This window comes from Aplysia californica, unplaced genomic scaffold (assembly GCF_000002075.1).
Source record: "Aplysia californica isolate F4 #8 unplaced genomic scaffold, AplCal3.0 scaffold00307, whole genome shotgun sequence".
Classification (NCBI taxonomy): Eukaryota; Metazoa; Mollusca; class Gastropoda; order Aplysiida; family Aplysiidae; genus Aplysia; species Aplysia californica.
In genome coordinates this window covers 291,375-306,506 of record NW_004797577.1, presented here as the reverse complement: position 1 = coordinate 306,506, position 15,132 = coordinate 291,375, and the positions used below count along the sequence as shown (strand labels likewise).

At 41.6% G+C, this 15,132-nt stretch overlaps 1 protein-coding gene and 1 long non-coding RNA gene across 2 annotated transcripts in view; one reads left to right on the top strand and one right to left on the bottom strand.

The window, feature by feature from the left end:
* The first annotated feature begins 488 nt into the window (after window positions 1–488).
* On the top strand, window positions 489–5,092 carry LOC101852421. The gene is made up of 3 exons (XR_001184984.1): window positions 489–569; window positions 3,413–3,470; window positions 4,518–5,092. It is a non-coding gene; the product is annotated as an uncharacterized LOC101852421 (long non-coding RNA).
* Window positions 5,093–11,808: 6,716 nt separating this feature from the next.
* Window positions 11,809–15,132, bottom strand: part of LOC101856440 (ubiquitin thioesterase OTUB1) — a gene marked incomplete in the record, with an annotated part of 13,164 nt that continues 9,840 nt past the window's right edge. Inside the window, 2 exon segments of the mRNA XM_013084642.2 lie at window positions 11,809–13,220; window positions 14,052–14,142. Coding sequence (XP_012940096.1) covers window positions 12,999–13,220; window positions 14,052–14,142 — 313 coding nt within the window.

Below are 15,132 nucleotides of genomic sequence, written 5' to 3'. Positions count from 1 at the left end.
AACATGATCAGTTGGAGGGACTACCTAACAACAACGAGAAGTGATTGGATTATGACGGCTCGCCCACAACGCCAGGGGCCAATGCACAATTTATGACAAAACGTAATGGAGTCTCTAAGATGGCCGTCTAAGACAGGTGTTTTTGCTCAGTGCAATAGGGGTTGTGTGTTAAAATAATAATATGGTGGCCGCGGCCGCGTTGGACAGGTGCCCGTCTTACGCAGTTAAATTATATAGAAAAAACGCAAGGGGGGGAATGGAAAGTGGCCGTTTGTACAGGTGGCCGTCTTATAGAGGTGGCCGTCAGGGCAGGTTCGACTGTATTAGGCCTATATTAGATAGTAGGCCTACATTTATTTTCTTTCAAGTAAATTTTGTGCAATTTCTTGAGAAGGACAAACTTTTCTCATTGACCTGATTCCACCGTTTTATATAGAAATCTAGGAATTCCCCGTTTTTTGCATCGTGCGGCGTTGTGCAGACTGGTTTTTACAGTCACAGCCGTCCATCCCATTAGACTCTACTACAAAGACACTGAGTGCAAAGGGTAGATCTACTATCATCATCAGGTACATTTTGTGTTGTTTGGTTTTCCAGCTGTGTTGAATTCCCTGCAGTTAACTTCTGTTTTCTGCGTCGGTAAAAGCAGTTGAGAATCAGAGTATTGACACATCATCACCATCTACAGTAGCTTTTGTTGGTTGCTAATTGCATTCCTTTCCTCGTTATGCTTTCAAGTTCAAAATCGCACTTGTTGACTTCAGACTTCAGACTTTAGTACCGTGGCGTCTTGTGATGTCGTCAGCGTCTAGTCTGAAGAGGTAGAAGTAGAATCTAGATCTAGATAGGAGTAGAAGGCACTTGAGCAGTATCCATAAACTGTAGTAAAGGTTAATTACTCTGGGCTCTGGTGTGATACTCCTCCCCCCCCCCCCCTTTTTAAAAAATAGATTATATTATATATATATATATATATATATATATATACATATATATCTACAACGATGAAATTTAGAGGATGTGATTTCTTTCTTTCAGGAAAGCTATATGTGGAGTCTTTGAAAAATGTGATGAACGGTGTGAACCTGAGAGTATTGAAAGTACATAGTTCTTGAATACCAATAGATAACGCCGTTTTCAATGTTGTTATCAAAATGTATTTATTTGCAAGGAAAGTTATCAGTGAAAATTTTGAAAGAGATGTTACATGTAGATAATTGTTTACCTTGATGAATGCCTTTTCATGAAACTGTCATGATACTGGAACGTCAAAAAAGGCAAAAGTGCAACTTTCGAGTGTTTTGTTTGTTTGTTTGTTTGGGGAGGGGGTTTGGGGGGGGCAGTGAAGGTGTCATCACACATTATAATGACAAATGCTCAAGGACACTTTTTGGGGTCAATCGAAGACGGCAAACGTGTGTAAAACTGCAGGTTGGCGGTGTAGAGGGGTAGCATTGCGAGTGTTATTATCAGGGGCGAAGGCTGACTTGTTTGACAGGGTAATCAAAGTGAAATGGAACCAGATAGGGCCTGGAGATATCACACTCACACAAGTCACAAGAATCTTACTGGCACTGGAGGCGGCAACTCTGAGTTGTGAATGAAAACAAATCCTGAATTCATGTTGTATGCTTGTTCAACCGCTAAAATAATCGGGATAGTATTTCATTAAATATTTATTCTAACTAATCTTAAATTTAACTTTAAATTTGAACACACGAACACCAAGGAAAGAAGCAGAGATGTCAGCCCTACAATGGCATGTTATACCAGACAGCCGAAACACTTTGGTAGAGCATGCCAATTACTAATTTTTTACTTCACATTTGGCTGTTTTTTGTCTAGCTTTTCGCGGCCAGGAGCCGGTGTCATAATCGAGGTCACGATCTGATTATAGGACGTTAAAAAGTCGAGGAAAAAAAAAGCACTAGCAGTGTAGTAGCAGGAGTCAAAGGATTATTAGGAGTTAGTTCCCCTCACATCTGTGAGGTAGACTCGACCGGTGTAATAGTTCGCTTACCTAATCAGAGCGTCTGGGTGCTTATAACTGTGGCCCGAAAGGGTGAACAGGGTATATGCGACAATGAAATAGTTCTGACTGCTATGCACATGTTCCCTTTAACTCTATTGGTTGACTCTTCCAGCCTCACTTTAAGCTTACTTAATCAAAGCTTGTGACTGCTTATGGAGTGGCCCGATAGGGGCGAACAGGCTATTTCTGTAGCAATGAAACGGTTTTGAAGGTTAGGCATAGTCTATTCTTCATTGGTGATTATGAACGTCTTTTTACATTTAATTTATGAGGTTTACGTCTATGGGTGAATTTGACTGCGACAATGTTTCAAAATTAGGAAGGGAAGCAGTGATTATTTGATTATATAGACGCTTCGCCTCTGGTTATTATAATATTTCAACATTCTAGCTTGCTTCTTTCATGGTCATGGTAAAGACTTAATAAATGCCCCCTATAGACTATAAAATTGCAGTCTAGCACGCATATAGCGAAACAAGCACATAGCAAAACACGCACATAATGAACATATTTTCAGAGCCATAATTTTTCTTATCCATGTATTTCTTTGTATTCAAAAACACGTACATATAACAAAATTCGTGCAAAACGAAAAGATTCCTGCGTCCCGCCGATTTCGCTATGAGCGTGCTGGACTGTATATAAAATAACTCGCCATCACAATACAATGTAATCCAAAAGGCAAGAGCAGCAATCATCGTCCTCAGGAATAATATTCCTGAGGACGATGATTGCTGCTCTTGCCTTTTGGATACGGATGTCTAAGGAACGGGGATTGAACCCCAAGCTGAGGATCTTCAAAACAAATGTGAAGACTGTTCGGATTTACAGTAAGGTTCAGAGACATGGAGACTCACAGCATCAGCAGCAAGAAAACTGCATAGCTTCATAAAAAGATGTCGAAGAAGGATAGTGGGGATCAAGTGGTACGATCGAGTCACAAATGCTCAACCGTGGGAAAGAACAAGCCAAAGGCCAGTTAAGGAAGACATACGGGTGAAGAAATGGAAATGGATTGGGCACACCTTGAGGAGACCCCCGACAAGCATCACCAGACTGGCTTTGATTGACGTGGAATCCACAAGAAAAACGTAAGACAGGAAGACAAAAGATGACATGGAGGCGAGCGGTACAAGCGAAAGTGGAAAAGGCGGTGACATCATGGAAACAGCTCGAAAAGGATGCACAGGACATGCTTCGCTGGAGAAATGTTGTTGATGGCCTATGCTCCACTGGGAGTTAAAAAGGGTAATTCACGTTACTTGCATCTACTTTTTTAAAATAATTCATTTTAAATCTGAAAATAATATTTACTGTTATATACCTACCGAGTTCCCCCTTAACAGAAGTGCAAAAACCAGATCATCATTTTACTTTCAGATAGGAATCTGACTGCAGTACAAAGTAGAAATGGCTGGTGGCGAAGGAAAGGGTAAAGGTAAGAGAGATGAGGGGAAGACGTTAGTTAAAATGATTAAAAGACATCAAGAGGCATCTAACAACAATACGTTATGTAGATTCTTTCCGTTTCTTTATTTCCTTCCAACTTTTATTACTTTTAATTGTAGATATACGAGTGCTCAAATCATAGTTCTGATCTTCGGCGCTCTCTTTTTCTTTAATTTTCTCAAAACTTTGATAAAGGACTGCAGCTGTCTGTGGAATGACGCTAACAAAATGTTTTACACCCCCAGCGCCAATATTTAGATGACCGGGGGGGGGGGGGATTTCTTCTACCTTGCTTGTCTGTCTGGGCCAACCCGAGCTGAGTTGGATACACTACCAGCGGACGGAGGAGGGAGATCACTCGATAAAAGAATCTTCCCCGCTCGAGAACTGGACTCAAGCTAGCCTTCTGAAGATAAAAAGGCAGCTTTTGACTGAGGCCATCGTGAGATCTCAGCACTAAGCACGCTTTTGAGATACACGTCAAACATGTAATGGTAAATCTATATCTATTGGGATGGGGGGAAAAAGATAACCCTATTAAGTACCTATACCTCTCCCACACACACACACGCACATACAATTCGGACTCATTGAACTTGAACTGACTTAGCGCACAATTTCTGAGGTCAAAGCGGGTTTTCGCAGAAGTGTCTTTCAGTTCAGGAATAGGAAAACAGCCGGTTGCGACTGTCGTGTTGCGCGAAGGCGGCGGGGGGGGGGGGGGGGGGGGGGGAAAGAAAAATAAAACAAACCCTCTTCAAGTGCTTACTTTTTAACTTTTTCCCCCCCCCGGGACCCCAAAAAATCCAAGGGGGGGGGGGGGGGGGGCCAATTTTCCCCCCCGGCAGGAGGGGGGCGCCCCAAAAAAAAAAAAGTTTTGTTTGTTCCAGGACCTTTTTAACCCCATCCAGCCAGGTCTTTCTTGGTCTTCCTCTTGATATGAAGCCGGATTCTCGGGTGTTGTTGTAAGGCTCTAGCCGCTTGTTTTAAACTTTACTCATCCCCCCCCCCCCCCCCCCCCCCCGTGTTTCACCAGACGGTGCCTGTTTCTTGTGGGGGATCTGCTGGCTCCTCATCCTCATCTTCCTGGCCTGGCCCATCGCGTTCATCCTAGCCTGGGTGTATGTCCTGCTCCAACCCTTCACCGTCTGCGTCAACGCGCTCTCCGGCATTGGAGACTTTTTCAAGACCGTCGTTGAACTTCCGGCCACCAGCACCCGGAACATGCTGGACGGAGCACCCATCTGTTAGATAATAGATTTTGTGTTAGTCATGTGTCAGGCTCGTAGTGATACTGTTTGACTGTTAGAGATGTGTTAGGCTCGCAGTGATACTGTTAGACTGTTAGAGATGTGTTAGGCTCGCAGTGATACTGTTAGACTGTTAGAGATGTGTTAGGCTCGCAGTGATACTGTTAGACTGTTAGTGATGTGTTAGGCTCGCAGTGATACTGTTAGACTGTTGTTAGGCTCGTTGATGTGGGTGGTTGGCGGGTGCTCTCGTTTCGGTTGAGTTTTCTGCCCTATCGAATATATATTGTCCTTATTAAATCTCTTCTCGTTTTCTCTCTCTCTCTCTCTTTGTCTCCCCCCCCCCCTCTCTGACTCTCTCTCTCTCTCTCTCTCTCTCTCTCTTTCTCTCTCTCTCTCTCTCTATCTATCTATCTATCTATCTATCTATCTATCTCTATCTATCTATCTCTCTCTCTCTCCCTCCCTCTCTCCCCCCTCTCCCCCTCCATTTCTCTATCCCCATCCTTGTTCTATTACGGTAACTGTCTCTATCTCCACTTATCTGCCAATGCAAGAAATATTGTTCAGTATTTTATGACACAAGTGCTTACCAGTAGAAAAGCATTGGTTGTAGTAGTTCTATCTAGGTACGTATCGATTTAGAAATGTTTTCTGTGTTTTCGTTAACTACATAATTTGTATTTTTTAAGACAACTGTAGCAATGAGTACACACAATACGCTATAAAGAATTGCGTTTGTGTAGTGCTATTTGCCACAGAAATAAAAATGTTTTAATTAATTATAACTGCTTTCGTTGATGTTGTTTAGACTTTTAACTTATTATGACTACCAATAGATCAATAACAAACGAAAAACCTAGCTCATACATATATGTGTATTACTGCAAGCTAACTAGTAACTAGTGACAAAAAGAGCAAACAAAATAATGTAGATCGTTTCTATAGGCGCTCACTTCAGTGCCAACACAGCTCAACAGAAAATAGATACAGAAATCAGAAGAAAAAAATGGAAGTGGATTGGACACACCTTGAGAAAACCGAAAACAAAGATATTACCCACCAAGCTTGAAGGATGAATCCACAAAGAAAGAAAGAAAGAACGGAAGGCCTGAAACTTACTTACAGTACAATATGTTTACTGGGGGGGAGGGGCTTAGATTACAGTGGGAACCTGATGTAACAGTAACAGGGTGGAAACCTGATGTAACAGTAACAGGGTGGAAACCTGATGTAACAGTAACAGGGTGGAAACCTGATGTAACAGTAACAGGGTGGAAACCTGATGTAACAGTAACAGGGTGGAAACCTGATGTAACAGTAACAGGGATGATGGGACCAGCTCAAACAACTGAAAGAGCTGCGGAGCTGGCCTACCATAGAAAACTGCATCTTCCCTCGACGCTTAACGACAACAGGGGATGAAAAAGTAAAAGTAAAGTAAGTAAGTAGATGGGACCAGAGAAAAAGTCCTGTCATATCAGATCCCTGTTAAATCAGAAATGCAAGGGAAGTAAACATTTGTGGAGTAATCCAGTTGTATTTATTCTGTGCTTGTAGTTGCAGTGGTGTGGGCTTGCCCCATCACTCTCACTCTCTCTCTCTCTCTCTCTCTCTCTCTCTCTCTCTCTCTCTCTCTCTCTCTCTCTCTCTCTCTCTCTCTCTCTCTCTCTCTCTTTTACACATTTCTATTTCTAAAGAGCCTGTGTGCCCTGTACTGCTGAAGGATGTGTCCCTCCACACTCCACTGTTTGGTCCGCTTCTCCACTCTGACATTTTGTGTACAAGTTTAAAAACATATGTGCATGTGTTGTAAAGAATACACCTGCCGTGATACGGCGTATCGTAAGAGGCGACTAAAAGTGCAAAGGTCTGGTCGCCCGAAAATTGTCAGTTTGGGGAGGGCCAACTACCCAACCCAGTAAAAAAACCCAGTAAGTTACAAAAACACGGACAAACGCGGCTTTTTATTGTTCGATCTTGGGAGAAGGAGGAGCTTCTGCATTAGCAGGAACAATGAAGGACAGCGGACAAAGCCGAAAGGACTCTTCTGACCCGAAACCTTCTCTGTCGAACAAGTCTCTCCGGATTGCGTAGTGGAATATTCGCACCATGTATGAAGCAGGAAAGATTGTATTATGTTTGTATGAGTAAAGAGAAGCACATTGACACAACTATGATCATTTAGTGCAGGGAAAAGTAAGACAGACAGGCGGAAACAACAGAGGGGAAAGTAAAGCAGGAAAGAGTTCTCAAATAGTACAAGAGATGAAGAGATACAGGCTGCACATACTAGGAGTTAGCGAAACCCACTGGATACAGTATCATACAGTCTGGACAGAAGCAGCTCAGCTCGGGGGAACAAGTATTGTATTCTGGGAAGGAAGACAATACTCTCAGGAAGTCAGGCAGCTGCATAACAAAGAAAGTTTTGGATTGGAACCCACAGGGTAAGAGATCAAGTGGAAGACCGCGTGGAACCTGGAGGAGAGTCACAGAAATCGATGTACCATACAGAAAAGTGGGAAGACATGGAATAATATTAACATCAAGAGGCTAGCCCTGGATAGAGAAAGGTGGAAGGTGTTTGTCCGTGGCCTATACCCTGGTGCAGGGTGAGAAAGGCAATGATGATGATGATGATGTGTTGTCCGAATCTTGTGTTTTCTTCATCATTAGTCTTGGGATAGTCCCCTTTTTGTTATCGGCGGGAAAGTTTATGAGCCATCCACCTTTTGAGTTAGTTCCCGTTATTTATTGAGTTATTGTTGTTGTTGTGTGTGTGGTAGCCTATCCGTTCGAAATGTTCGGAGCCCCGAAGAGTGTGCTCTTCGCCAGGGCCACCGCCTCCCTTGGGTAGCGGGTGAGGCAGTCCAACCTCCCTGAATCCTCCCCGAAGAGATGCCACCGCCGGGCCTATTGTTGTTGTTGATGACGATGACATGGTTGCTGTTTAAAACATCTTTTGGTGTGTCAAAAGGTCGTTTTTCTGTACAAGGTGGGTACTTCATAAGGATTGAGCAAAAAGTAAGTGTATTGGTTTAATGCCCCTCCCAACACTACATATTTGTATTAGAACTATTAGGTTATTTAAGGTGGGGCCTCTGAACTTAACATCCATCTCCAATAGGACTCCACTGAGCCAAATACAGTCAGGCATGGAGAACTCAAACATGTATGGCTCTTTTCCTCTATACAGACGGTCAATTTATCTTAAGATGGTCTCAAGGTTGCCTTCGTGCAGCTTTTTTCATGGCTAACTCTTCCTACGTTTGAAATACAGATTGTGTCGCAGTGCTTGCATGTCAGTGACGTGGATGGAAGCTCTGTTTTTCCGCTGTTTTCCTTTCGTTGTTGGCGCTTCTCAGCCTGGTACATTTAATTTATTTTCTAAGGCTTCTCTTTAGCATTAGATCTATAGTTCTTTCCTTTATCGTTTTCCTCAATGGTTTTCCTGTCCTCAGCTATATTTTCCCAGATGCTAACATCTATTCCAAACTTAGATAAAAGCTGGGTTCAGGTGTCTTTGTACCTCAATTTTGGTCTTCCTCTTGGTCTCTTTCCCTGAGCAAGTTCTGAGCAAGTTCCCTGGACAACTCAAACATAGAATATATTATATCAGGGATTGACAAATGTGTTTGACACATGCATAAATTCAAGTTAACAGATAATGAAAAATTAAAGAGATATCAGTCGGGGAATGGTAAATTGTACGAGCTATCCGTTCCCGGTATTTCGGGTTTTCTGTGTTTGTTCTATCTGTGTCTGACAGTAGGTTGAGAGCTTCGAAAACTCTTTAGTTTTTAGTTTTCGTTAGTTTTGTGGCACTTGCAACACAATAACTAATAAGGTCGTATGAGAGCCGAAGATTAGAGGTGTTACAAGAGAGTAACAAACATAAAAAAGGTGGAGAGATAAAGACGATAGTAGTTTGATAGGAAAGAAGGAGCAAATCACACCAGAGCACCCGCCAACCATCCACTTGAAAACTCCACAAACAAACCGAGCTCAAGAAAGCCGAGTCTGGGATTCGAACCAGAGCCATCTGCCCTATAGTCCAGCATACTACCAACTGAGCTAACGGAGTGCCCACTTCATCATACTGAGTATCTTGACAAAGTATCAATACGCTTCATGCAACCACAATATATAACACAGTGGAGTGCTCTTCAATCAAGTTACGCCGAACCCTGAGGGACTGTTGGATTTTCTTCAGTTCAGCCGTGCTTTCAATTAGAGAAATTGCTCAAATAGTGAAGGAAAAAAGTGGGGATTCTATTTACTTATGGTTCACAGCTGGTTTTTTGTTGTTTTTTAGTAAGGTTTCACGGTGCTCGCAACTCCATAAGGTCATATGAGCGCCAAGGGGTGGATGTCAACAGGGAATTCCAAACACGGAATCAGGCTTACTCGGCTCACCTCTCTGTCTCAAGTCTCAACAGCACAAAGTCTGCTTCGACTATCAAGACACCCCAGAAAATATTTCACAAGAGAAGGACAAACATCCAAAGAGGTAGAGGAAAAATGACGATAGTAACGATGAGGAAAGAAAAAGCAGCAGTTCCCCCCTATGTTGTTCCAGAACAGTATGAGCATGACAACTGACATTGATAAATCAGCCCATTTACAATTCTACTGTGCTTAAGAACATGTGTTAATACCCCCCTCCCTTTGGGAATGGCCTACAGACACTTCAGTCAGTAGTCAGAAGCACTGCCCTGGGGGGAGTCCTCTTCAAGTCAGACGGAAACCTGAGGGACTGCTGGATTTTCTTCAGTTCAGCCATGCTTTCGTTTAGCTTTAGTAAGAGTTTTATGGCACTTGCAACACAATAAGATTATAAGTGCCGAATATTAGAGGTGTTATAAGAGAGTAACAAACACAAAAAAAGAAGGAGGGGAGATAGAGACGATAGATTTTTTAGGAAAGAAGAAGCAAACCACACCAGAGCACCCGCCAACTGATTAATAAAGCAGACTCCAATGTACAATTATGTATGACCTAAGCTACTGAGGCGAAAGATGAAACAACACAGCATGGAATCTGAAGACACTGACACATTCGTCGTTTAATTGAAAAGGACATCACAAGAACAGAAGTCATCCAGTCAAAGTCATCGAACACAAAACAGAAAACTCAAAAATGGAAAGTTCTCAACGTACATCATGTATTGTTTTTTCACCAACCAAAATGATACAGGTACAGGATATAATCTCCAGATGAAATTTCTCTGTCACCGACGAACACTAACAGCAGAGCTGAACAACAAAATGGCTAGCGCAAAAGAACAAAGTATAAAATATGATCAATCAGTCCCGCCAATACATGTATTATCATGTTGACAACTCAGCTCATAACACAACAATATAGACCACTCAGCCAAACTCTAAGGAAAACGCAACTTGGTGTGTTAATGTTAACCAAAGTAAACTACTAGTAAATGAATACATACACATACAAAGTTCTGTCTCCAAAAGAAAGAAAAAAAAGATCTAGTTAGTTGTAAATGTTTTACACCCCTATCAACACCATTTAGTTCATTTGGCTGGCGGGACACTTCCACCCTGGACGTGAGGAGAGCCATCCCCAGCTGAGAGGCTCAGAGAGGGCTACAAGGTCCCCTCAGAAAGACAAAGATATCCAATAAACAGTCTCCCCACTCAGGAATGGAACTCGCATGTTCTACACATGACGGTGAAGCTCCTAACCATTACACCAGATACCAGCATGTCCATTTAGGCAAGTAAGTAGGCTGTATCAATCACGCTATTCCACATTTGAATTATAAGCCAGATCGGCTTTTTTTTTTTAAACAGCAAAGATGAATAGAACATGTTTCCATAACATTAAGAATGCAAAGCTGAAAGCACAAGACCATATTAAATTGTTATTTCCAAACTGAAGCTTATTACGGTAATTCATTTGTATAGCCACTCCACACTGTATGAGCATTCATTCAATGTTTTGTTTGTCTGTTTGAGTAAAGAGAAGCACATCCACACAATTATGGTCATTTAGTGCTGGGGGAAAGTAAGACAGACAGACAGAAACAACCGAGGGAAAGTAAAGAAGTAGGACGTACAAGCAGCGCCCTCCAACCACCCACGTGAGTAAAGAGAAGCTCATCAACACAAAAAACAAGTTTAGTACGGGGGAAAGTAAGACAAACAGACAGAAACAAAAGATGGGAAGAAAAGAAAGCAGAGCCTACCAGTAGCACCCTCCAATCATCCACTCAATGTTTTTTTAAATATTTATTTAGAAGTAGAAGAGATTTTACGGCACTTGCAACTGCATATGGTCATATGAGCGCCAAAGGGTGGATGTCAACAGAGAGTAGAATTCTTTACAGTTACAGGGAATCAGGCCAATTCTGCTCACCTTTCTAGCTTCAACAGCACAAAGTCTGTTTCGACTTTCAAGGCACCCCGTAAATAGCAGGTCACAAGAGTGTGACAAACATACAAAAGAAGTAGAGGAAAAATGACAATAGTAAGGATTAGGAAAGAAAAAGCAGCAGTTCCCTGTTGGAGATCAGACACAGTTATGAGCGTGACATTGATGAATCAGCCCATTTACAATTCTACTGTGCTTGAACGAAAAATGTCCCCCCTTTGGGAATGGCCTAAAGACACTACAGTCAGTGGCACCGTTCCGGGGAGGTAGCCACTCAATATTTGAACTTTCTGCAACTACAAAAAGCATCATCACGTGCGACTTCAGAACAATGAGAGACACAGTCACCTATCACGACTAGGCATCACATTTCACCGAAACAACACACTTAACAAGCACTTGAATGGTCAATAAACCAACAACATAAATGATGCGTAACAAAAACAACTGAAGGTACATACATACGTAAAAGAAAGCACACCAAAGAGTAGAATTCATCTTCTCCATATCCTCTTCATTCTCTCCCCGCCTCCCCCCACCCCAAACCACCCACACATCCACCCAAACCCACACACACACACACACAAATGCCTGTACCCATTATATATAAACACACCACAAATACATATACACAAACACTCACACACACAAACATATTCAAAAACTGGCTGTTTCTTTTTCTTCTACATTCACATTCAGTTGTGATCCAAAACACATTCTTATAGACCAATTAATAATCAACCCCAAAAAATATCATTACAAAAATAGACGAAAACAAATACAATGCCTTATTAAGTTATTTCACAAAATCAGAAAATATGTGTGAATGTTCTTTTGGCTTATCCGTCTGGGCTAGACAGAAGGGCTTTAACATATCAGACATCATTCAGTTTTTAACAAAAAACATTCTTCAACAAAACCTGGCTCACAACACAACACTGTTCCAAGAAAAAAAACAACAACCCACATAAGAGATTGGAACAGGAGACAGGGAATAAGTAGGGGGGGGCTACCACTCCAGCCCTCCGTCAACAAAACGCTCAACATATATCAACAAAATGGAGACCTATATCAACAGTCAGCACATTAACTCATCTCAGACGTATATATATATATGACAATTATATCAGTAACTTACAAAGAACACATTTTGACATATCACCCATTTATTGGTAATTTGATCAGGGTCTAAAGTTTGTTTCATTTATTCCATTCTATTGCTTCCTTTCAATTGCACATCAGTGTACATCGACATTCAATTATCTTTCCAATGATATATATAACATGCTGCTACAATGTTTACTACAAGGTCTGTAAAAAAACCGAACATATAATCTTCATACCCTCAAAATGACCCACGGGGTTACAAGTCAATTACGCTTACACCCGAATGGTTTCAACTGCCCAAAAAAATTACGTCCTACATGAGTTAAGTAAATCAAAAAACCAGAAACTCACCATACTTCTCACAACAACAACAACAACAACAATATCATCTGCATAATCATCATCATACTTCTCGCAATTTCCAAACCTGCCCACAGGAGACAAACAACAACAACAACATCATTATCATCATACTTCTCGCAATTTCCAAACCTGCCCACAGGAGACAAACAACAACAACAACATCATCTTCATCATCATCATACTTCTCGCAATTTCCAAACTACCCACAGGAGACAAACAACAACAACAACAACATCATCATCATATCTCTCTCAATTTCCAAACTACCCACAGGAGACAAACAACAACAACAACAACATCATCATCATATCTCTCTCAATTTTTAAACTATCCACAGGGGACAAACAACAACAACAACAAACAACGACAACAACAACGAGGACGAAGAGAAGGAGACAACCTCACAAGGGGTACAGAATGTCGTAGTGCCCCGGCCGGTACAACAGGAAGAGCGACGGCTGGGCCTCCTGCCCCCCCTCCCCGCCCTCCCCCGGGCTGAAGCTGAGCAGGTTGCACTTGTTGCCCTCGCGGTCCATGTACTCCACGGCCACCGGCACGCCCACCGACCGGGCCAGCGCCACGATGTGGATGTGGTCGCTCTCCTTGCCCATTGGCTCCACCTCCTGCAAGGGATGATGATGATGATAATAATAATAATAATGATTATAATAATAATAATAATGATGACGATAATATTAATAAAAATAATAATTAAAATGATAATAATAATAGTAATAATAATAATGACAATGATAAAAAAATAAAGATAATAATAATAATAATAATAATAATAATAATAATAATAATAAAAACAATAATAATAATAAAAACTATAATAATAATAAAATCTATAATAATAATAATAATAACACTTTAGTTTTAGTAAGAGTGTGTTGACTTTCAGCCGATATCTTCAATTCCAGTGCCTAGTGACCAACATGAAATAAGCTGAAGCATCCTGATACGGTCTTCATAGACAAACTTATATTTACACAGGGTATGAATATATTCCTCTTAGACTCACATGAACCTATTATAATATGAATTTTAAAAATATAAAGTGAAACAGCTTCTCAACATCAGTCTTAACCTGAAAAATATCAATACAATATTAGCCCTATCCGTACGTCGTGTTTTGCTATTGTATCCATACGACGTGGGGAACTCTGTGCCACCACTTTCCAAAGAGGTAATTTACTCATTAATCCGATCTGACCGCTTTGCGTAGCAGTCTGTCAAAATGATTTTTTGAAAAATACTGAAAGTTTCAAAGAGATCTTCGCACTAGAAGTATTCTAAAATGTGAAGAATACAAGCCTGGGGGTACAAAATGACCCCAGGTCACCGATACGGTTAACCAAACAAACTTTGTTCATTCATTTGTACCGGCGTGTTCAAAGAGCAGGCATCTAGACAGCATCACCCTGCGGCAGTCTCCTGGCACACTGACTTACCTGGCCACAAAACTCCTTCACGGTGCGCTCTCCGTCAATGAAATGTAAGTACTCTCCCTCGTTGCCCTGCAGCTCGCCCGACACAAGCAGCCTGGGGACAGAGAGAAATAGGGAAAGGCTTAGATATCTCTGTATAATTTATATTTTACTTATGATTTTGTTTGTTTTAGTAAGAGTTTTACAGCACATGCAACACAATAAGTTCATATAAAAGCAAAAGATAGTCACAATAGGCTTACAAACTGAGCGTCCCATGTTGTTGTTGTTGTTTTCAAATCTCTTTAGCTGCGAGCATTTCGCTCTTGGCAGTGCAATGCCTCCCTCAAGTAACCACATGTCTTTGTCATCTGGTCAGCGCCAGAGGAATCGTCCCATAAAAAGGAGAAAAATATCGTCGAACTTACTCTAACTCTAACGGCCACCTGTCCAAGACAAGCACCTGCACAAAAAAACCATCTCCCCCCCACCCCACCCCCCTTGCATCTTTTTCTATATCATAATGACACTGACTAAGACGTCCACTTGTCTAAGACAACCAGAAATTTTACTTTTAGTAGAGGTTTTACGGCACTCGCAACTGCATAAGGTCATATGAGTGCCAGAACATTAGAGGTGTGACAAGAGAGCAACAAACATAAAAAAGAAGAAGGGGAGATAAGGACGATAGATCTTTGATAGGAAAGAAGAAGCAAACCACACCAGAGCACCCGCCAACCACCCACTCACAACAAGAATGACAATTAGAAGTGTTACTAGAGAGTAACATAACAAACAAAGAAGAGAGGGGGGGAATAAACAGTACTTTGCTGCCTCTTTAACTCCCCTGCCTGTGGGGTGCCATACGCCAATCTAGAGAGGGGATGGGGGTGACAATATGTTTCCTTTCTTAATAGATTTTCTTTGGCGAAATAGCTCTTTCGTGCTAGCCTGGCCACCGAGGGTGCAGTCAGGATGAGGGGAAAAAAGGTGGAAAACTAACAAACAAGCCCTGAAATCCCAGAGTTGAATCTTCCTTGCTACAGAAGCACCACCAACCACAAACAAGACAGACAAAATATAGGAAAATTCCAAGCCCCGCCCA